Source organism: Schistocerca nitens, chromosome 4 (genome assembly GCF_023898315.1).
Source record: "Schistocerca nitens isolate TAMUIC-IGC-003100 chromosome 4, iqSchNite1.1, whole genome shotgun sequence".
NCBI classification, from domain to species: Eukaryota; Metazoa; Arthropoda; class Insecta; order Orthoptera; family Acrididae; genus Schistocerca; species Schistocerca nitens.
The window spans coordinates 361,784,129-361,806,845 of record NC_064617.1 but is presented as its reverse complement, the minus strand read 5'-3'; the positions used below and the strand labels follow the sequence as shown (position 1 = coordinate 361,806,845).

The following is a 22,717-nucleotide window of genomic DNA, read 5'->3' as shown; positions in this document are numbered from 1 at the left end:
AGCCCATACGTGTATCATGGGCATGGCCACTGACAAAACCAGTGCAGCTAGGTGACACCTACCCAGCAGCAAGAGGTTAAGCAGTGTCTGTGTCTGAGGGCTGTGCATGAGCTTAGTGGGACGCTTGGCCCCAATTGGCATCATTCTGTTAGAGCTTGAAAAAAATGCGAGAGCCTTCTTTGCTGGGATATCTTCTTCACACTTGCACATCAGCTTCTTAAATGTTCAGACAAGACTTTTCACTTCTGTTCAACTGCAGATGGAAGGTAGACCATTAAGCATACAAAAATCCTTGAAAGATTGTGTTACAAACTGAGGACCGCTGTCTGAAAACAGGGTGCAAGGCAAGCCTTCTTTGGCACGTATCTCTGGTAGGACCACACACTTAAATTTGTTGTCACAGACAGACGACAAACAGCATTAGGAAAACAAGAAAAAGCATCAATTATCAATAACCAGAAAGTGTCTAAAAAAGGACCAGTGAAATAAATGTAGACTTTCTCCCACGGTAGCATAAGGGCCAGCCAGCCAAGGTGAAAAAACAGTGCGCAATGCTGCCTGCTAAATCAAACACTTGCAGCAGGTTACAACTAGGTGTTCCACATCCCAATACACGCCTGCCAAAGCACATGGCAGCAAGCCAGCAATTTTGTGTGAGTTCCCTCCAATGACCTTGATGTACTAAGTGGAGGACCTACCATCGCAAATCCACTGGAACTACGGCGAGAGGCGATGGTACAACAATAAAAATTGAAAGTGGGTCTGATGCCTGGCCCGATGGACAGTTCGTCCACCCATGTCGTATCGTGAATACAACCTGCTGGAACACCAGATCCACCACTCCGGCAGAGGCATCATGGGAACGGGAGATGGTGAAACCAACCACTATGTGGCTCACCTCCGCACCCCATTGAAAACAAAGCAGTTCCTAGCTGTGAGATGAGGGGCCAGAGTCCATAGGGAGCCAGGCAGAGCATCTGCATTTGCATGTTGTGATGTGGGGCAAAAATGGGTTTCGTAATTGTATCATGACAAGAACAGATCCCAATTCTTGAAACAATGAGCAGCTTTGTCTTTTAAGAATGCAGAGAGGCTCAACGAGAAAACCAAGGGAGTATGGTCCATAATTATATGAAAATTTTCACCAGACAAGAACACATGAAAATTTTACGGGTTATTTTTCCACCTGAGTATAATGTTGCTGAGTAGAGCTGGGCAAAGTCATTCATCCTTGGGAGCTAGTTCACCGGTGATCACTCTTCTTTGGGAACCATTCAGTTTTACTCATTCACCATTCATTGTGTTTGGTATATGGTTCTTATGAAAAATTGAAAATTAGTAGCATAGGTGTCTGAAGATGGAAGGCGCCACTCTGTACTCCCCTCTGGAGTACAGAGTTTTTATTCGTAACATAATTCTCACACACTTGTAATTTTCGTGATTCTGCAAAACATCTCATTTAGCCAACTGTAGCATTATGTGGCTGATCACAGGTAAATAATATAAGGTGGCGCATGGAAAACCGGCCCCGAGTAACGACTGCCCGCCAATTACGCAAGATTTGTTGACTGCTATGAGCAGAATAAATAAACATGTAATAATTAGGCAGCGAAGAAATAACAAATAAGCTAATGCAAACAACTTCAAAACAATAGACGACAATTGGTAAGCAACAAAGAGCAGTCTAGTACTTGGGGCCAATTTTTCATGCATCACGTGGTACCACTGAAATAATATTGTAGGGGTTATCATATTCTCTTTACAGAATGTGACACCATACACTCGATTACGAAGCGTGGGCTTGTGGGCTTCATTTGGTTGTAAGTCGGTCTGCCTTCCATAACAATGAACATGCTCTTTTATCTTGGATCAAAAAAAGACGGAAAATGGCCACTTGTGTGTGCCATGCCGATGTCCTTTGCATGTGTAATACCAAAAACTGGCCTTTTTACAAATATTTCTGTTTATTGAAATAGTGAAGTAAGCTGATACTCCATTTTGTTACCTGAAAAGATGTATGTATAATTAACATAATTACAAAATACATTTTAATTACCAGTTGTGGACGCTGAATAGAATACAAAATGAACCAGAAGTTCAGAGTTCAAAAAATGTTTGAAACAGATTTAGAATGGGCGTGCAAAGCGAACAAAATTATGAACAACAACAACTCAATACTGAACTAACTACGAGCAGTCGGCAATGGAACTGTGATGAGTGGCCACGTGAAGAAAGACGAGTCTGGTCGAGAGAGACCAAGAGCGAGACAGACAGGAATGGGACCGAGGCTGGAACAAGACCGGCCGAGGTGCCGATCGGGAACTATAAGTAGAAGACCTAGACCAGGGCTTAACAACTGGCCGGTTTTGAGCACGAGTACTCGCGTCTGCTCAGGCACCTGCTCGCGAGCAGCTGCAAGGTCGCGGAGTGGGAGGGAGAGGAAATGCGCGCGCCCGTTTGAATAGGGCCGCAGCGTGCCTATTGAATTCGCGCCGACTGTGTAACGTTTAAAGTACTACGATCGGCTCGTAACAGTCACTTCGCTGGTTAAGAATCATGTGAAGTCGCCGTTGTGTAACCCCAACCATGCTTTCGCAGTTCAACCCCCATTGGGAGGAATTGTATCTGTTTACTGAAAAAGATGATGTTGCAAAATGATTAGTATGTCACAAAACGCTGAATTATTTTACGAAATTTAATTTGCAGCGACATTATATGTCGTACCACGCGAAAGACTACGGACGTGGAAAATGTGATTGACCAGATCGTGCACAGGAAGTTATTAAACTTAAAAGGAAGCTATCCGAAGAAGATCTGGACGACGAAGAAAAATCAACTGAGGCAGCTCTCAGAGTGAGTTACAAAATTGCTTTATTTTTAGCAAAATCCCTGCGCCCCTTCACTGATGGCGATTTAATAAAAGATGGTTTTGTAGTTGCAGCGGAACATTTGTGTCTATCTCAAGCTGAACAGTTTCGGATTGTGCCATTATCTGACATGACCATTATGCGTCGCATACAGGACATGGCAGATGACGTCCAGAGCCAGTTTGCAAATATCTGTAAAGATTTTATGGCGTATTCTCTAGCTCTAGACGAAAGTGTTGATATCACTGGAACAGCGCAGCTTGCCATATTTATTAGAGGTGTTAATAGAGATCTTCAGGTGAGGGAGGAGCTCCTCGATGTGGTAGCCATGAAGAACACTACAACCGGAGGTGATATTTTAAGTAGTGTTGAAGAAAGTGTTGAAAATATAGGATTGTCGTGGAATTCTTTAGTTTCAGTGTCTACAGATGGTAGAGACATACACTAAGCTAATAAAATTATGAGGCATGTGTACATTCTCCTTTATTTGTTTCATTTGTCGCAGTAATAATTCGTGAGTGATATCCCTGCAGGTGGCCGCGGATTTACATCGACTGGCGGCAGCTGTTGTGTACCCCACGTGACTCTCCCCACTCTCCGCTCTGGTCCGATAGTGGGGGTAGCGTGCTCGCGCTGCTCCGTGCTCGCACCTTGCTGCTCACAGCTTGCTCCGCGAGCAGTATGTTGTGAAGCCCTGACCTAGACCGATACAGATGGGAACGGGACCGAGGTTGGAACTATACCGGCCGATGCGTCATTGCGGGAACGAGACCAACCATTTCCTGTTCCCGGGAACTATCGGTAGAAAGCTGTGACGTGTTCCTTTGGACCTGTTAGTTCACGAACGACCCATCTCTATTACTGAGCCGAGTTTAGATTTTTTGATACAAAGGCAATAGACTGTTTGGAGCCATCTGAATGGCAATGGGACAGGACCTACCTCGCCCCAAACATGGGCACGGGAACAGATGCTTGTGGGTTGAAATGTTGCAAGATACAGACAGCGCGGAATGAAGGCTAATCCTTAAGCTGCATAAAAGCTTACTCCCAAGATCCACACCAAACAAAAGGAGCAGATTTTCAGGGCAACAGATATTTGGGGTGGGCAATAGTAGCCACTCTGTGAATTAACTAGTGACAGTATGCCACATTGCCATGGAAAACCTGAAGTTCTCGTAGATTTCACAGACAGGAGGAGCTATAACAGCAACAACATGGTTTTCCATGGGGTGCATATCCCGCTGAGAAATTTCAGGACTCAAATATACAATGGAAGGCTGGGAAAAGTAAGACTTAGTGAGCTGATATTTGAGGCCCGAGGGTTGTAGAACAGTAAACACAGAACAAAGGTTATGTGGTAGCAACTGTTATGATATCGTGAAGATAGTTATTGTAATGAGGGAGAACTATCATCACCTTTTATAAAAAATGTTGACAGGCAGGAACATTAGTGACTCCACACATTAGCACTGATATTGACAGAGATCGAAAGGTGGATTAACCACAGGCAGCTGTTTAGATGCTTTGTCCAATGGAATCTGAAAGAAGGCTTCAACCATGTCAATTTTTAAAAGAAGTGATCCACAGCCTACTTTGTGAGCAACTCCTCTGGATAAGGCAGGGGATAAATGTCTAACTGACTGTGCATTAATAGTCACCTTGAAGTCACCACAGGGTTGAAGCTGACCAGACAGCATCTTCACGATCACTAAGGGCAGAGCCATTCACTGGAAGAAATCTGTCCGATCACACTAATGATTTAAGCAACCCAGTCACACCCTAACCTGGTTATGTAAAAAGCTAGTGACACTAGCCACATCTGAAAAAAAGGCAAGTGTGGGCGGAGGGTTTAGAGATGATATGTACCATGAAATTGTATACCCAAACAAACGTCAGGACAAATACATCCAAAAACTCGGAACATAAAAACTCCAATTCATGATAAGACACTTCATATGACACCATATGCACTGCATCCATAATATTAAAACCAAAAGTGGCAAAGGCATCAACCTCAAACAAATTTTCAGTGCTTGCATCATTAACCACCAAGCACATAACGAAACTGACAACTAACTCTCTTGTACGCTGTGTCAGCAGTGAGTTGGCTGAGAATAAATATCTACTAATTGTTATAGCTTAGCAATCAATGCTAGACTCACGCTAACAGTGGGGACTTGAGTATGGACATGGCAGCCCCCATGTCAACTTGTAGGAAAATGGGTGCTCGATTACCTTCATTTAATCTAAGAGTTTGTTGAAGCCTGCAGACATCCCCATGACTTCCTTTTAAAAAAAGGCACAAAAGGAAGTGGTGTTCACTGTTCCTGCTACCAATGATGTGTTTGTCTACTTCATCCCGTTGGGGGGTTGCCTACCAGGAACAACAGGAACATCACTCTAAGCCTCTAATTGGCGGCTTATAGCTTGGGAGATCAAGATATTTTGCAATATTCAAGACCTTTTCCAAAATAAGACCTTCAAACTGAAGAGCTTGTTGACAAATCTTATCTGGTGCTGAACAAATGATCATATCTCTGATCATAATGTCTGAGACTCCTGAGACTTATTCGTGATGAACCAACACTTACAAGTAAGGCCATGAAGCTCAGCTGCCCCAGCTCGACACTACTGCTGCGGCTGTTTGCAATATTGGTAAAATTCAATATGCACAGTGACCACATGCATATGCTTTTGGTGATAGGAGAACAGTAAACTGTCAAAAGAAAGGCATGCTGGTTCTTGCAGAGGAGGTAAGTGATGCAGTAAGTGATAAGAAAAGAAAAGTGCTTTACACACCTCCTTGTCGACTACTCAGAATGCTACAAAATGTTGGCAAATTCCCTTCTAGTAAGCATCCCAGTCTCCTGCAGTTTCATCATAGTGTGAACAACTGGCAGTTGAGCCTGGGTCAACAAAGCCAGCAGCCATTCCAATACGGCCGTATGCACTTGCTACTGTTGCAAAAGTGACTTGAGTAAAGGCTCCATAAAAGAGGCAATTGGCAGAAAAACCACAAACCCTGAAACACATGAAATTTCAACCCTCACTCGTTTCTGCTTGTGTTATAAATAGGAATACATGGAAATACAAAGCCTTAAAAGAGATACAATTTATTGGGTCATGGAGTGACAACAACAAGAATAGAGCGGAGGTAATTACATGTCTCGAGAACATTAACAACTGATGGTTCCAAGGCCAGTGTATGTCCTCATCAAGATGCTGTCCCCATCACATGTCACTGATGTAGTGCTGCGCTCATGGTGGACAAGGTGATGGTGGCTGGTGGCCTCGGGTACTTGCAGCACACCGTTTGAATGTTGGCGCACATTGCGCTTGCTGTAGTGACCTAACTTATGTCCAGTGTGGGCAGTATGTGGAGTAACCCACTGGTTACTACACCTCTGCTCCATATTCATTCATGTCATAATTAAATCTTTTGGAATGAACAACATTCGGGCCATACTGGAGACATCAGATTATTCAAATGCTTCTTTGAAAATAGTTTATTTTCTGGCATATAGACAATGTGGTTTCCCCAGTGGATAGAATGAACTATTGCTTTCATCTTACAATCTGAAGATGACTGGGGATGGGTAAAACTGGCAATTTCTTAATGAAATTGTTAGTGATTTGGCCTGAAAAATCGACTATCTTCAAAACAACTTATTGTATCTACCACTCCTGTTTGTTTCCCGATCTGTGTGTTTTTCTGCCTCTCCTACAATTCACAACAGACATATCTTCACTGTTACTTGAACATCTCTTCAGTTTTTTAGTAGTTTGTACATTAAAAGTACAGCACTCATTGAAATAATTCAAAACTGTTAATATGCACTAACAGTAAACTTCTCTTTTCACACATACTGGAAACACACACTGGAATCTTCATTTCAAAATGCTTTGGTTTAATTATTTTGCTATCCAAACCAACTGTTCTCTTCAACTGTCCTAAACATTAGAATTCACACACTGCTTCAATTACATCAGTTCTTATTTTTACAATCTTGTATCTTGATATGCTGATAAACATTATTTTACTCTAATTAAAATAGATTTAACTCCTACATCCAAACTACTTCTGTTAAGCTCTTTTACTCATTCTTGAACTTCATTTGTACTAAAGACCTAATGTTATTAGCAAAATGTCAGAGGTTCAGATGTATTTAATTAATACCTATTTCCTCTTTTTTCCCTTGTTTAAGAATCTAAAAACTACCTGTAAGACTGGTGAGAAATTAGCAGAGAAAGGAAAATGCAGTCAAGAAAACTAATCGATTATGAGAAACAATTGCTTGCCTTCTGGAGGCGAGACATGTATTACTGCCAATACAAATAAATAAAGGTAAAAATGGTACACTGACAAGCTTATTCTATAATATTGAGATCTGATGACTGTGGTGGCCAGGGGACAAGCGACAATTCCTCCTCGTGCTCACAAACCCTGTCATGGAGTATGCGAGCTGTGTAAAACAGAAGCCCGATTATCTTTAAAAACAGCATCACAGTTGGGGAACAAACATTGTACCATGGTACGCCCTGATCACCCAAAATGGTCATATAATCCTTCGCAGTAACGCAGCCTTGCAAATGGCTTCCCAAATCATCATCGAACTTCCGCTTGTTTCACTCATGAGACCTAAACTCAACCAGAAGCTGGAAGCAGCATGAAACAAGACTCATCCAGCCAAACAACTTTCTTTCATTGCTCCACAGCCCAGGTTTTATGGCTTCAGGTCATCTGAAATCTGTACCCATCCCACTCCCATAACACACCTGGCTTGTCACCACTCTTGCCACCTACTTCTATACTAAGATCGTCATGCTGCTGCTGAATATTACCTCAACCAGCACCCACCTGATTTCAAACCTATGATGTCCTCCTTGCTCATCTTAACCAACTTCATACTTATCAACAACTACTTTGCCTTTGAGGGGCAGACATAGAAACAGACCAGAGGCACAGCCATGGGAACCAGGATGGCTCCTTTCTATGCCAACCTTTTCATGGGTCACTTGGGGGGAGCTTTCCTGGTGTCCACAAGTCTTCAGCCCCTGGACTGGTTTAGATACACTGATGACATCTTTGCCATATGGACTCATTGATGAGGCTGACCTGTTAAAGTTTTTGGAATTTCTAAATACATTCTACCAATTAAATTCCACATGGCCCTATTCCAAATCTGAGGGTTAGCTACACTCTTCTGTTCACAATAAACCTGCTAACAGCAGTACTTACATTTTGACAATTACCATCCTTTCCATGTCAAATGTTTCCTCCCATATAGCCTTGGTCTTCGAGGTGAATGTGTTTGTTCAGTTGCTGACTCTATAGCAAGACATAATCATTCTCACCTCAGCATTCACTGAACTTAATTACCCCAACAGCTCTTTCAATCTTTCAAAAGTAGATTTCCCGAACCATCACATCCAAGCCTGGTACTACTGATCCCTCCAAAAAACAGCAAAGAGTACCCCTCTTATTACTCAGTATTATCCTTGTCTTGCCATTTTGTCCACCACACCTAGAACAGCTAATCATTGCCCATCCAATCTCCAAAATATCCTGGTCAGATCCTATGCTCCTTCTGCACCTATTTCCCTACCCTACAGCTCCTACTCCTCTGATCATGTCTGCTGTAAGACTTATCCTATGCAACCTCCTACCACTGCCTATACCAGCCCTGTAACTGGCAAAACATATACTATCAAAGGGAGAGCCACCTGTGGAACAACACGTCATGTACCAGCTGTTATGTAAACACTATTCAGCTGTTTACATCAGTATGACTGCCATCAAGTTATCAGTTAGGATAAATGGACAAAGAAAGAGGGTGCATATTGGCAACACACAGTATACTGTTGTACAGCATGCTCTAACCATGGCAGTCATGACCTCAGTGCCTGCTTCACCACACGTGGCATCTGGATTCTTTCCCCAGACACTAGTTTCTCAGAACTCTGCAGGAGGGGACTGACATTACAAATCCTTGGTTCTTGTAACCCACCTGACCTTAATTTATGTTAATTTCTTCAGTTCTGCATTTCTTCTCAATAGCTACTTCTTTCTTCACTCCCTTTCAGTTTCCTATGTCTTTTATTTTCTGACCTATCTATTTTCCCCCACCTACACCTCTGCCATAAACAATGCACTTAGCTTTCCGCTCCTATTAACTCTTGCACAATGTTTTGTTAGTATCTTATCTTCCACCTCTTAAGCTATCAGGTTTACAAATCTCATCCAGTGCAGCCTCAGTAATCAGTACTTCCTTCTCACCTTGCCTGGTAAGTCTCCCCTGCCCCAAGGTTCTGGACGACTTTTTCGAACTCTTCCCATTTTTTAAACCTCACCAGGCCTATTCTTCACCCATATTCCTTCCTCTTCAACCCTGCTACCAGAAGGAGCCATGGCTCTAAAAGATTGCAAATTTCCTTAACGTTTATATGTGTGTGTTCTCCTACTGCCACTTGGTTAATAGAAATCTTTTAAGCTTTTCAAAAAATTGGTTATTTTCACATTGGTACAATGTACAGTTATGTAATATGTATCTGGATTTGTATAAATCAGCATAGAGTCTTTAAATAGCAGCATTTCAAAATTCAGTTATATTCATTCAACAATGAAGGCAGGAGACAGTGGAAGTCAGGTTGATAACAGGTTCCTCTCAATCCTAAAGAAGGTATTTGATAGAATTGCACAGTGAGGTAACAGTGTACAGGACTTTGAACTGGAATGTGGTTACCTAGACACATGATCAAGTTAGTATTCACACACCCAGGTCTACAGCTCACTTCATGGAGTACTTGTCTAAAGTATATTATATAATACTTTAGAATTTTATTCATTCAACTCACACAAATACGAGATATACATACATTGATCTTAACTAGAATGGAGCCTCTTCACAATTGCTGTTCACAGGCTTGGAAAGAGCTGGCTGAAATTCATGAACTTTGAAAGCCACTTTGTCTCTGGTCGAACAGTTGCAAGCTAGTTGAAGTGGGTGTTTACGGTGATTACTATCCAGTGGAATGTATCCAAGGTATCCACAGTGCTTATGTATTATCCAATACCACAGACACAGTTTCCTCTACGAAAAATTGGTCTGCATTAGTGAAATGGTGGTAAGTGATAGGAAGGAAAACCATGTGCACACTATGTGCATGCCTTGTGGAGTTTTTTAATACAGTGAAAGGGCCATCCCAGAAGCATTTGTACCCAAACAGTGTTCAAGATTATTGCTCTTATGAGAACAAGTGATACCTGTCTGCTGGGTTCGAAGATCATTAATTCCTTCCGACAGCTGGCAGAGAAAGTGAAAACACCCAGCCTTGCTTCTGGTGTCTTGGCATAGCCTCCAATCTGTACATAGCACTGTTTCTAGAAATGACTATGGACCCCAAGTCTCGAGATGAGTGGAAGACGTCCACCTAAGACTTTAGTGATTCTGCAGCAATAAACAATAATCGTGAAACTGCATACAAAATAATAATAATAATAATGTCGTGTGGCTAGGGCCTCCTGTCAGATAGACCGTTCACCGGGTGCAAGTCTTGCGCGTCGATGGGGATGAAATGATGATGATTAGGACAACACAACACCCAGTCCCTGAGCGGAGAAAATCTCCGACCCAGCTGGGAATCGAACCCGGGCCCTTAGGATTGACATTCTGTCATGCTGACCATTCAGCTACCAAGGGCGGACTGCATACAAAATTATTTGGCCACAATAGAAATCACAAATGGGATAAAAGTTATAGTTCAATACCATCAGGCACCAGTTCATCTGTAAAAGAAACTGATGGATTCAGAATAAATTCTTGTTCTCAGAATCTAAGTTTGAAAGTTATTCTATGCAGTATTTGGAGGATATTTTCATCAACACACAACTAACTGATAAAATTACAGCTTCAAAAGTGGAAGATGAGAGAAAACTTTGTGAAAAACAAATATAAAAGCCTCCTCTGAGAATTCCCAAGAACAGATGGTTCAGCATCCTACCCATGATGAAAACATGGCAACTTCGAGAATGTTCACATGAAGACAGAGGTGAGTTTTTAAGGATATAATAATTCTAACAATAAACACAAGGTACAAAGAGCTAGAAAAGCACAGAAATGAATAAGGGAAAATTTCTCAATTTCTCACACAAGAGCTATAATCATTTAATTCCGGATGTGAATACAAAAAGGAAATGTATTTCAAATTAGTAGCCAACCTAGCTAGAAAAACATGTACCTAACAAAATAATTGAAAATGGTAGTCAGATACCATTGGTCTCTTTCAAAAAACTTCTTAAGAAACAATGCCAACTGAGCAGTAGATACAAACTAGATCATAAATTCACAGACTGTCATATTTTAATTGAAATGCATTTGGCCAGCAGAAGAGTAGAGGGTAACTAAGGTCAAGGCTACAAAAACACTGCTATGATGAGTAACATAATAATTAGCAGCAGTGGTGCTGAAAAGTAGCTAGAATCAGGGGAGAAAATAAAACTTCATTTCAGTTGCACAGTTTGATGGAGTCTCTGTTAAGTTCCATACAGAATTTACCATTGCATTAGCTCTGTTCAACAGCAATGTACTGCAGAGGCTTTGGGCAGAAAGATGTTTTCTACAATTGGAAAAGAACACATCACACCCATCTACAAAAAAAGGAGTACATTTAATTCACAGAAATACTATCTTATATCACTTACAACTATTTGTAGAAGAATACTAGAATAAATTCTGAGTTCAAATGTACTGGCCTACCTGGAAAAAATAACCTTATACAAAGAAAGTAAACAGCATGGGTTCCAAAAACATCCATCATGCAAAACTCAACTCACACTCTTCACATATGGTATCCTCAGTACTATAGACAAAGGAAACTACATTGATTTGGTGTTTCTAGACTTTTGAAAAGTTTTTGAATCAATAACATATCAACACTTCTAAAGAAAATATGTTGCTATAGGGCATCTAACCTGATTTGCACCTGCATCAAGGCAGAGTGCAGCATATTGTCTTGGATGGAGAGTCATTAACAGTCACTTGAAGTAATGTCTGTTGTGCCTTAGATGAATATAACAGGACTTTTGCTGTTCATGAGTACATGGTGTACTGCAGGGTTCTATTTCGAGAGATAAATCATCTTTCACTTGTGCTGTTGAAAGATGGTGCAAGTTTAGGAATAAACTTTGTTTCCGTCATTTTTTCTCAAAGTTTGAGGCTTTATTGTGAGCATCTTACAAAAAATTTACATTCCAAAGTATTGGCCATCTTTTGGGTAGCATATGAAACCCACAGCAGAAGAACTGGGCGTCTTTCGAGAAGATCCATGCATCAATCCTATTTTGCAATTGTTCATATGACAGGAAGCACTGGGCAGCCAGGTCGTGTGCCACTGAACTAAAAAGTTGTTAGTCAAAGGGAACAATGTCTGGAGAATACGGCAGGTGGGGCAGGAAAGCTTTCTCTCTTTCATCGAAAGCTTTCTCTCTTTCACAACCATGCCGGTCTTCAACGTCAAAATCACCATTCTTTAAGCATGGAAACCATTTTCTGCAAAGTTCTGTCACTATCAGGCGTCTCATCGTAGGTCTTCCCCAGCTTTTTATGAGCCTCGGCCGCAGATTTCTTCTTATCAAAGCAGAAAATTAAAACCTCCCGCAAATGATGAGAATTGGGCTCGTAAGTTGACATATTCAGCCAAGAATAACTTTAAGATGCAATCAAAAATCGACTGATATAATGATGGCGTTATGTTCTCAAATGCCTAAGCTTACTGTATGACACTTACGACCTATGACTTGCACCACTACTGTCCATTAATGCCATCTACTGCAAAACGGTGGAAGCAAAGTTGGAGACCTAATAGTAGTATCAGTCCTCTTACTACAGAAGCTGCTAATGAAATAGTTGAAAATATCAACAGATGGTTCACACAAAGAGGTTATCAAATTTTGACTACACTATAATTCAGTACTTCTTACAGTATTCCACAATCTATAAAAATAGCCTACTTGAACAACGAAATAGATTATGTAGAAACTGTTGCATTTTTACAATTATAGATAGATTACAACCTTGAATGCAAAACAATACCCTAAAATTAACAAAGCATGACAATTCAGTGAAATTTGCATTGTACACGGGTACACTGATATAGGCAATTTACAAATGAAGAATCTAGTTTATTCTGCATATTTACAATCACTAATCAATTATGGAAACATTTTTTGAGAAAACTTAACTTACAGGGACAATATCTTTACAATGAAGCAGTGTGTTGTAAGCATTATATCAGGTGTTAGCTAGACAACATTCCGCAGAGACATCTTCAAGAACTTTGGTATTTTGATAATTTCTTCATAATCTGTATTTTTTTTTAATCTGTTGTTATAAATATTTCTCATGTCTCAAAAACAGTGCAAAAGTGGATATAGCACTAAGACCAAAAACAAGCTTTACAAAGGGATTAAAATTAGTAGAAAGGAGTCAGATATATGGATACATATGTATTCAACAACCTACCACAGCATATTAAATGTATTATGGCTAATATGGTGGAGTTTGAGACTGAAACAAACACCTTTCTGTTGGCCAGCTTCTTCTGCTTCATTGAAGAGCATCTTCAAAGAAGCTCATAAAATTAATGTGTTATGCTCTTTATAATTAATTAATAATTCATATTGTTGAGTCATTTCATTGTTTTATACTTAAATACAGTATCTATCCTTGACCTCTTTCCGTATCCTAAAGGCTCATATCCACAGGACTCGAGGACTGCATCTAATGTAATGTAATATCGCAGACTAATGATATAGCAGCTATTATTAGTTGTGTTACCCAAGATTTGCAACAGCATCCATAGAGATTGTGACAAAATATAAGCCTGGTGCAGGACCTGGTGACTTGCTTTTAACTTAGACAAATGCAAAATTGTACAATCACAAATGAGAAAGCAAGGTATCTTCTGACTACCAGATTAAAGAACGACAAATAGAATTCGTCACGTCAAACATATGTTTTGGGATAAAGATGTGGTATAAAGTAGAATTCTCATATAGTGTCAGTTATAGGTAAAGCAAGTAGCAGGCTGTGATTATTGGCAGGATAGTGGAAAACTGCAGTTTGTCTGCAAAGGCATTGCACTGTACATCCCATACTTACACACTGCTCAAATGTGACATGAGGTCAAATTAATAGGGGACACTGAGTATATTCATAGAAAAGTCCTGTGAATGGATACTGGCTTGCATGTTTGGTGAAGAAATGTAATAGAAATCATGAAAAATATTGATTTGCAGACACTCAATGAAAAATACCGGACATCCACAAGAACCTACTTGGAAAACTTCCAGAATCTTCTTTCAGGATAGAAACTATAAATATTCTTCAGTCCCCTATGAATCTGCTCCACAAGGACTTGAAGATAACATTAGGCAATTTATGGCTTTTGCAGAGGTGTACAAGCAGACATTCTTCCCATTCTTCATCATGAACAGAACAGAAAGAAACCTTAATACACAGTAAAAATAAAAAGTATGCAATTGTAGATGCAGACATATTTATTACCAGAGATGAATGTACAAGGTGTGTTCAAAAAGTGAGGTGACTTTATATTTTTAGGATAAAATATTTATTTATTCATCAATATTCATGTTGACCCCTTCAAAGTAATTCCCCTCAGATACAATACACTTGTGCCAATGCTTCTTCCAATCCTCAAAGCACTTCTCATAAGCACTTTTTGGTACAGCCTTGAGTATTTCCAGTGATGCAGTTTTTATTTCCTCAGTCGTTGACAGGAAGATGTTGCAGGGGGCCAAATCCAGTGAATAAGGTGGCTGTAGCACAATTGTCATGTTGTTTTTGGCCAAAAAATCTCTCACAAGCAACAATGAATGAGCAGGTGCATTGTCATGATGCAAAGTCCACGAATTGTTTTTCCACAATTCTGGACCTTTTTGCTTATTGCTTCTCGCAAACAGCACATAATGTCGCAAACAGCACATAATTTCAAGGTAATACTCCTTATGACCTTGAGGCAAAAATTCATGATGCACTATGCCACTGTAATTGAGAAAAACAGTGAACAAAACTTTGACATTTGATTGAACTTGGTGTGCTTTTTATGGTCTTGGCTCTCCAGGATGCTTCCATTGGGACGATTGGGCTTTTGTTTCCATGTCATAACTGTAAACCCGTGTTTCATCACCAGTTATGCCCCTTTTGAGCAAATCAGGATCATCACTGATGCCATTTAAGAGCTCCTGAGAGATGCTCATGCAATGGTTCTTTTGATCAAAATTGAGAAGTTTTGGAACAAACTTCGCTGACACACGTCTCATACCCAAAACGTCCAAAAAAATTGCATGACATGAGCTGACCGATATGCCAACATCCTCGGCAACTTCTCTTATGGTAATTCAACAATTTTCTTCATAGCTTTGACATTATCATCTGTTGTTGGTTTGCTAGGGCATCCAGAGTGAGGTTCATCATTGGCATCTTCGTAGACTCACCATATGCCACTGTCAACATTTCAAGTGTTTTAGAGCACATGATTCCATTTTTCACACAAAATTTGATGCAAATTCTTTGCTTCATTTTTTATAATAATCGGAAATCACCGAGCACACTAAAACACGTCTAACCTTTCTATCTATCAAAAACAAAGTATGCTGTACACTTGAAACTGTGAACATATGTTCGGGACATGTGGACCAACAAAACAAAACTAAAAAGATCAATAATCAAATGTACGTTGTTGCCTGCGCAATTTGAAAAGTCACTTTACTTTTTGAACAGCCCTCATATGTTGTTGGCTTCTGAGGTAACCTGCAATCTGCCACCTGCCACAATTGATAATAAAAGATAATTTTCTAACTTTCTTAACACTTCTTTTAAAATCTGTAGTCTTTGATGCTATGACAGCTTTATGGTAAGTTACTGCCTCCTCAATGTTAACTGAATCAAACATTTTGTGACTGTTATCAAACAGCTGAAAATTATTCTAAAAAAAATATTTAGAATAATTTCAAATAAATCTCTATCCTTGGCACCTGTAATGAGTCTCATGAAATCCCTCCTCTCCCTTCCAATTAGCATCTGTGTGCATCTGTGTGCTGTTCAATGCAGAGTTAGTGTCCATTATCTGATCCATAAAAACTCACTTGTCCTATAATTGCAAGACATTATATGAGTATTATGGCTGAAAAAACACATATAGTGGTAGCCCATCTATCCTATAGTCCACGTCGAAACAGTCTGTACCAGTTAAAAGCACAGTGGGTTGCTGATTTAAAATGTCTCCATAGAAACTGTCACTTTATATATAGTAAAGGACATCTTAAGTAATTCAATGTTATTCTTTGATTTGTGATTCTGTGATAAAGTTTGTACTAGGTACAAAGAAAATCCATGTACAGATTTGTAAGTTGTCTGGTCTGTCATGTGAGGATATCTTCAGTCTGCTTCCGCAAAAGGGTGTTAGTTCCAAGTTATTTGGGAAGTTTCCAATTGAATCCTGTTCACAAATTTCATTGTAGTGCTCACTGTATCAATTTCTGCACTTGCCATGCAAATAGATTGTTGCTTCTTCCCCCCCACTACCCCCCCCCCCCCACTAAATCGTAAGCAATAATACTAAGGGAAAAGTCAATAAAAATTTTAAGAGGCCTCTTCAAGAGACTTTGGCATATTACAGTCTGATTTTTGTTGTCAGCTATAAATCATATTAAGTACTTGCTGAAATCTGTTTTAGCTTAGCTGTGATCTTCATAGCTGTAAGAATAAATATAAATTGCACATAAACTTTCCCAATAAACAGAATTATCAAATGGGGAGATAATCATATTTTGAGATAATCATATTTTGATGAGTATGTTTCATTTATGTGTTTGCTGAATCTAATGTGACACATTCAGAAATCATTTCTATGTGAAATTTGTGACAATCTTTATCAACAGCACATTATAACAGGAATCTTTAAGTATAGATGAAAATGTGCATTACTTCTACCATTCTTACATTTTCTTCTTACATTTTCTTCAGAAGAAAATGGACTCCCTCTGATTTATTGTGTCCATTGGGTCTTTATGTTTATAGTGTTTGTTAGTTTGTTAATTTCATGTTCCATGGATCATATCATGATGTGGAACGAGTCAGTTTACATTCATATTGCAAATTAATTTGTACATCGATTTGTACTCTAATCATCAACATATTATTATTATTATTATTATTATTATTATTATTATTATTATTATTTCCCCAAACTAAAAACAAGATATACAGATTGAGTTAGCAATTCCTACCCATCACCTTTTACACATTACAAACATACAAACATTGAAATTCTTCTAAGAAACAGGAGGAGTTGTCAAGGAAAAATTTTTTCAATTTGTTTTCAAAATTCACTGTGCTGTCAGACATTTTATACCACGGGATAAGTGGTCAAAAATTTTTGTTGTAGCATTGTGCACCCCTTTCTGTGCTAAAGACAACATTAATGTTGAGTAATGAATGTCATTTTTTCTTCTAATATTTTAATTAAGTACCTCATTGTTCCTATTGAACTGTAGTGAATTATTTACAACAGATTTTCATGAGGGGAAAAAATAAAAATGTGAAGCAGTAGTCAGAATGTCCAGCCCCTTAAACAGATGTCTACAAGATGATCGTGGGTGAGCACCACATATTATTCTTACAGCACATTTTTGGGCAATGAAGGCATTCTTTTTTAAAGATGAGTTACCCCACAACATTATTCCATATGAAATTACTGAATGAAAATAAGCAAAATAGGTCAACTTACTGATTTCTCTCTCCCCAAAATTTGCTATGGTTCGAAGTGCAAATGTGGTTAAACTAAATTGTTCTAGGAGTTCTAAAATGTGTTGGTTTTTTTTCCAATTTAAATTCTCATCAATCTGGACCCATAAGGATTTTGAAGTTTCCACCCTATGTATTATTTCATCACCATGCATTACCCCTAGAGGTGCAGAACTGAATGTGATGTATCTTTGTGAAATTCAGGGTGAGAACATTCGCAGAAAACAAGCCAATGGTACTTTTGAGAATGTTGTTCACCATCCTTCCATTTCTGTATGTATACTGGGAGTGATTACAACACTCGTGTCACCTGCAAAAAGAACTAATTCTGCTTGTTTTAAATTAGACGGCAGATCATTCACATAGATGAGGAACAATAGTGGACATACGATTGAGCCTTGGGGAACACCGTATGCGATTTCTTCCCAGTCAGAATTATGTCCCTGGATTCTGTTGGTTGAATTACTACTAAGAACAACTCTCTGCATTCTTTTGGTTAGTTATGACATGATCCAATGGTTGGCTATACCATCAATCCCATAAAACTTCGATTTATCTACAAGTATACTATGATTCACACAATTAAATGCCTTGGACAGGTCACAGAAAATACATACTGGTGCTATTTTGTTATTTAATGCTTGTAATATCTGGTGTGTGAACATGTTAATGGCATTATCAGTAGAGCAACCCTTCTCAAACCCAAACTGTGATTTTGCTGAGGATATTATTATTGCCAAATTGTGATACTATTCTAGAATATATCAGCTTCTCAAAAATTTTTGAAAACAATGTCAGCAGTGAAAAAGGTTGGTAGTTACTGACGTCAACAACAGAGTTAAGGCAATATGGAATATAGTGAAGCAAGAGGCAGGACACACAAAGAAGAGATACTACAAGCTGTGATGAATAATCAGACTTTGTGAGAAATAAGATCTGTTTGAATCCCAATACTCAGAAAAGGTTTTATACAGAGAGATTTCTGCTATAAAAGCAATAAAATCTCCCTTAATTTATTCTGTAAAAAAGCATTAACAAACAGCAAGCCTCTTGTGAATTCTTAACATGGATTATACTTTAGAATATGGAAAATTTGATCAGTATCACATCTTAATACAGTATATTCACAATTCACAACAGCTGGACGCATAATCTCGTAAGGGTGGCAAACTATAATGCACTCATTACCATGCTGTTTACCAAGAAATAAGTGTTGGATAAGTTGTTTCAGGTTATAATAAGAACAACACTAAAATAAATAAACAGAAGGATCATGTGGGAAGAAGTGTCATGACAGTTCCACTTGGGCAGCTGTGGTGAGTGCATGGCAGCTGTTGAGTGCTGTTGTCAAAGGCTGAGAAAACCAGGTGTCCAACAGAGTGCATGCCTAGCAAAGTTGTCATGTTTCTGGCCTAGCAAAGTTGTTATGTTAATGTTTTAACAGTGATAAGCAAAATTGTCATGTCACCACAACAGGCAAGGGCAGATGTGGTGGAAAATCAGGGATGGCTAAATCGGCATGGACCCCTCTGAGGTCCTGCCCATAGAATGAAACAAGCAACCAACTGACAGGTGAACAACCCAAAAATACTTGGCAGAAGAACTGGGCATCTCCATTGAGGAAGACTTCTATGACTTGCCTTATTCCTGCTACACCCACACAGAAGACAAATGGCAGCAGACAAATGAAACTCTGGTCATTGTGCAAAGCAAGTGAGACTTTTTCAGACTTGTTGCCCTCAACGAAGATGCCCAGTTCTTCTGCTAAGTATCAATGGGTTGCTCACCTATTGTAGCACGAGTCGGCCACTTGGTTCATTCTGTGGGTAGTACCTCAGACACGTCATGCCAATTTAGCCATCTCCAGTCTACACTGGACACAACAGTAAAGATTCAATGGAGTCTACAAGCAAGCATGATGGTATTGCAACAGAGGAGTTCAACATTGCATGTGTAGACTACAGCACTATGGTTTTGCAACAGAGGAGCTCAACATTGTGTGTCTCGACTACAGCACTTCGATAGATGTGTGAATGGCAAGCTTGTATGTCTGGAAGACTCTCAAGACCCACCTCGACAAGTACAGTGCACTAAAGAAGCTAGGAAAGAAGACACAAGAGAAGAAGATACAACAATCAAGGCTCTCCTTAGGGGCTGAACTGAGTGAGTGATAAAGAAAAGGGCTGTTCCTCGCAAGGGTTGGAGATGTAGCTGTGAAGCAACTCAGCCAGGCCAATAAGAAGAGATCGCTGCTGTTCATCTGAGCTGTAAATAACTGAGAACCAGCATCAGGACAAAGAAGTTGATGCAATCTTTGGCTCCTGAGCTTCCACGTACAGGTGGAGTCTCTTCCTTCAGAACTTGACATGAAGCTAAAGTTCCTGAAGTGTCAACAAGAGAGACAAATGGCAAAATATTGCCACAAGCAGGTGGTACGTGTAGTGTGTGCTGTCAATCAAGTTAGTTGTGCCTGCACTCTGAACAAAGAAGACCAATCACAATGTGACCACTATGGCAGACAGCATGTCACAAGTTGGCACAGCTGCAAGGCCTTCTCAGACTGTGGCAATGCTAGTGAAACAAATCAACAGAAGAAGACTGTCCAGGTGAACTCAGCAAATGTTGATAAAGCCATGAAGTAACGAAAGAGGAGAAAGGGATGCAGCAAGACCATTGCCTCGTGTTCAGAGCAGGTCAGAGTCAAGCCAATAGCAGCCTCACCTCCTGTGCTACCAGCAGGCCTCCTCCCCACCAAAGAGAGTGGTACGGGCTAAGGCCACCTGTGTGGTGCCGAGTGGACACAGTTTGCACTGGTGTGCCTCGAGGAGGAAGACACCATAGTGGCAAAAAACAGTGCAACAGCCTGTCACGTGACACATGACTGGCGCACCTCCATCATCATCCTGCAGTAAACTGAGAGGCTATACAGGGTGATGCTCCATGTCGAGATGGAGGCTGCCTGCCTCAAGCTGAGAGAGGCCTACCATTAGCAGCCATAACTGGAGTCATGAGCAGTGCAAACACTGCGCACGTGAATGTCATGACAGCCTCCGACTATGAGGACCAACCCCCCAAAATCACCAGGGAATGCAGACGAACAAAGTGAATGACCAAAATGCATGCATAGATACGTCTAGCAAAGGACTGAGCCATAAATCAGTGCATCACAAGATACAACAAAGAGCGAGCAAGAAGTAGACACAGAAAACATAAAGAAAAACCCAGCTTTGTCCAGGTTTTTAGGAGCTCTCTCAGTGCTTAAGGTGTATGCCAGAACTGTCTCCAACACCCTCCATTTTCTCAGCTAGGAGAAAGAAATCCACCCCAAATCTTAGTACATATAAACGATTGACAGACATGTAAATTGAAAACAAAATTAAATAAAGACACAAAATGTATAAGAAATTGGCAGAAAACTGCAGACTTGCACTGGAACAGACCACCTTCCTTCATACAAGGAAGGAGAGGAAAAAGCTAAATATAATCTCTGAAGATCATGCTTTGATGAGTATATTTAATTTACATGTCTGCAAAGTCTAATGCAGCACAAATAGAATTAATTCTTAAGTTCAGTTCCAAATAACATTATTTCAAAGATAGTCATACGTGTCATACCTGTGCACTCATAAGATGTGTGAAATCATTCATACACTCCTCGAGACTGAGCCACTTTAAGCTCGGAAATAACCATGTAATAGAAATGGCTGCAGCTCTTAAAATAGTTAAATCTCTCCTGAAACAAATGCATGCAACGGATGCAAGTAGCATTATTTCAAAGTAAAATGTGAAATGAACTGAAATGAAACTTCCAGTCTGCTGTGTCTGTTCCTGGGCATTGTTGTTCTACATGCTTTACAGCTGTCCTTCATGATGGAACTCACACAATCTGTGAATGAATTGGTTTGTTTCATAATGAACAGCTATCTGATTAAGAATAATTGTTCTTCTTCCACAAAGACAAGCTGATAGTGTGTCTTATTTTTGGGACATTTCCTTAAATAGTGATTTGGACACTTACACAGCTAAGGGTAAGTCTAAAAGCCATCACTTTAAAATTTATAATAATGTCTGTTAATAGTACAGAACATTAAACATGTAGTGTTGTAGTTCTACTAAGTCTGGCAGACACAGCGATTGTAGAAGCGTCATTTGTCAGTTCTGTTTTATTAAAAAGTATCAATTGTTCCTTGACACTGTCTTGCAACGACCAGAACCATTATATTCAAATCTTTGTAGACATTCACTATATTGACCAATATTACAAAGTACATTATGGAAATGACAGGATTATGTATTTTTATATTTACATTTTCAGCACTTGATTGGAACTCCTCAAAGATGAGTGTGATGATTAGAATTGGTACCTTCTAGACTCACAGTTTCTTTTTTCTTTTCTTTTCTGAAGTGAACAAAAACAAGAGGAGCAAATGTGGGGTGGTAAGAGCAGCAACAGATACACACTAAGAAGATATCTGCTCCAACATTGATGTATTAGAAACAAAGCACAAACCTGGATATAAAAAGATGGTGAAGGGAATCAGTCATACCCCTTTTAAAAGAACTGTGAAGGTATTCTGTGTAAGTGACCAAATGAAATCATGGTAAACCTGAATCTGGATGGCAAGAGGGGGATTTGAACCACACTACTACTGAATGCAAGTCTGAATGTTAATCACTGTGCCACCTAACTCAGTGATCGGTATGTGACCTTAAAGTCATGCCACGAGTGATCCACAAATAACAGAACAAGACACTGTAAATTGAGATAGTAAGACAGTAACACTCAAATGACCACATATAAGTAATACTGATCTTGCATGTACCATACACAGTCAACAAATTGCACAAAAGGGGCTGAAGTGGGTGCCCAGCAGTTAACTATTATTCAGGCAACAAAATCACTAACATGATACTATAATATAAACATTAACCATATATGAGGACAGACAACCAGTCACCAACAGCTGATTGATGGACAGAACAGAGAAACACATAGCAGCATTTACACCACCTCTTTTCCAGCTA

At 39.6% G+C, this 22,717-nt stretch overlaps 1 protein-coding gene across 4 annotated transcripts in view; it reads right to left on the bottom strand.

Annotated features, from left to right (window-relative positions):
• LOC126252111 (uncharacterized aarF domain-containing protein kinase 2-like) overlaps positions 1-22,717 on the bottom strand; it is a 116,080-nt gene that overhangs the window by 38,584 nt on the left and 54,779 nt on the right. For all 4 annotated transcript variants that reach the window (XM_049952977.1, XM_049952976.1, XM_049952975.1 and 1 more), the window contains one exon: positions 21,308-21,425. In XM_049952977.1, coding sequence (XP_049808934.1) covers positions 21,308-21,425 — 118 coding nt within the window. The remainder of the gene's footprint in view (positions 1-21,307; positions 21,426-22,717) is intronic.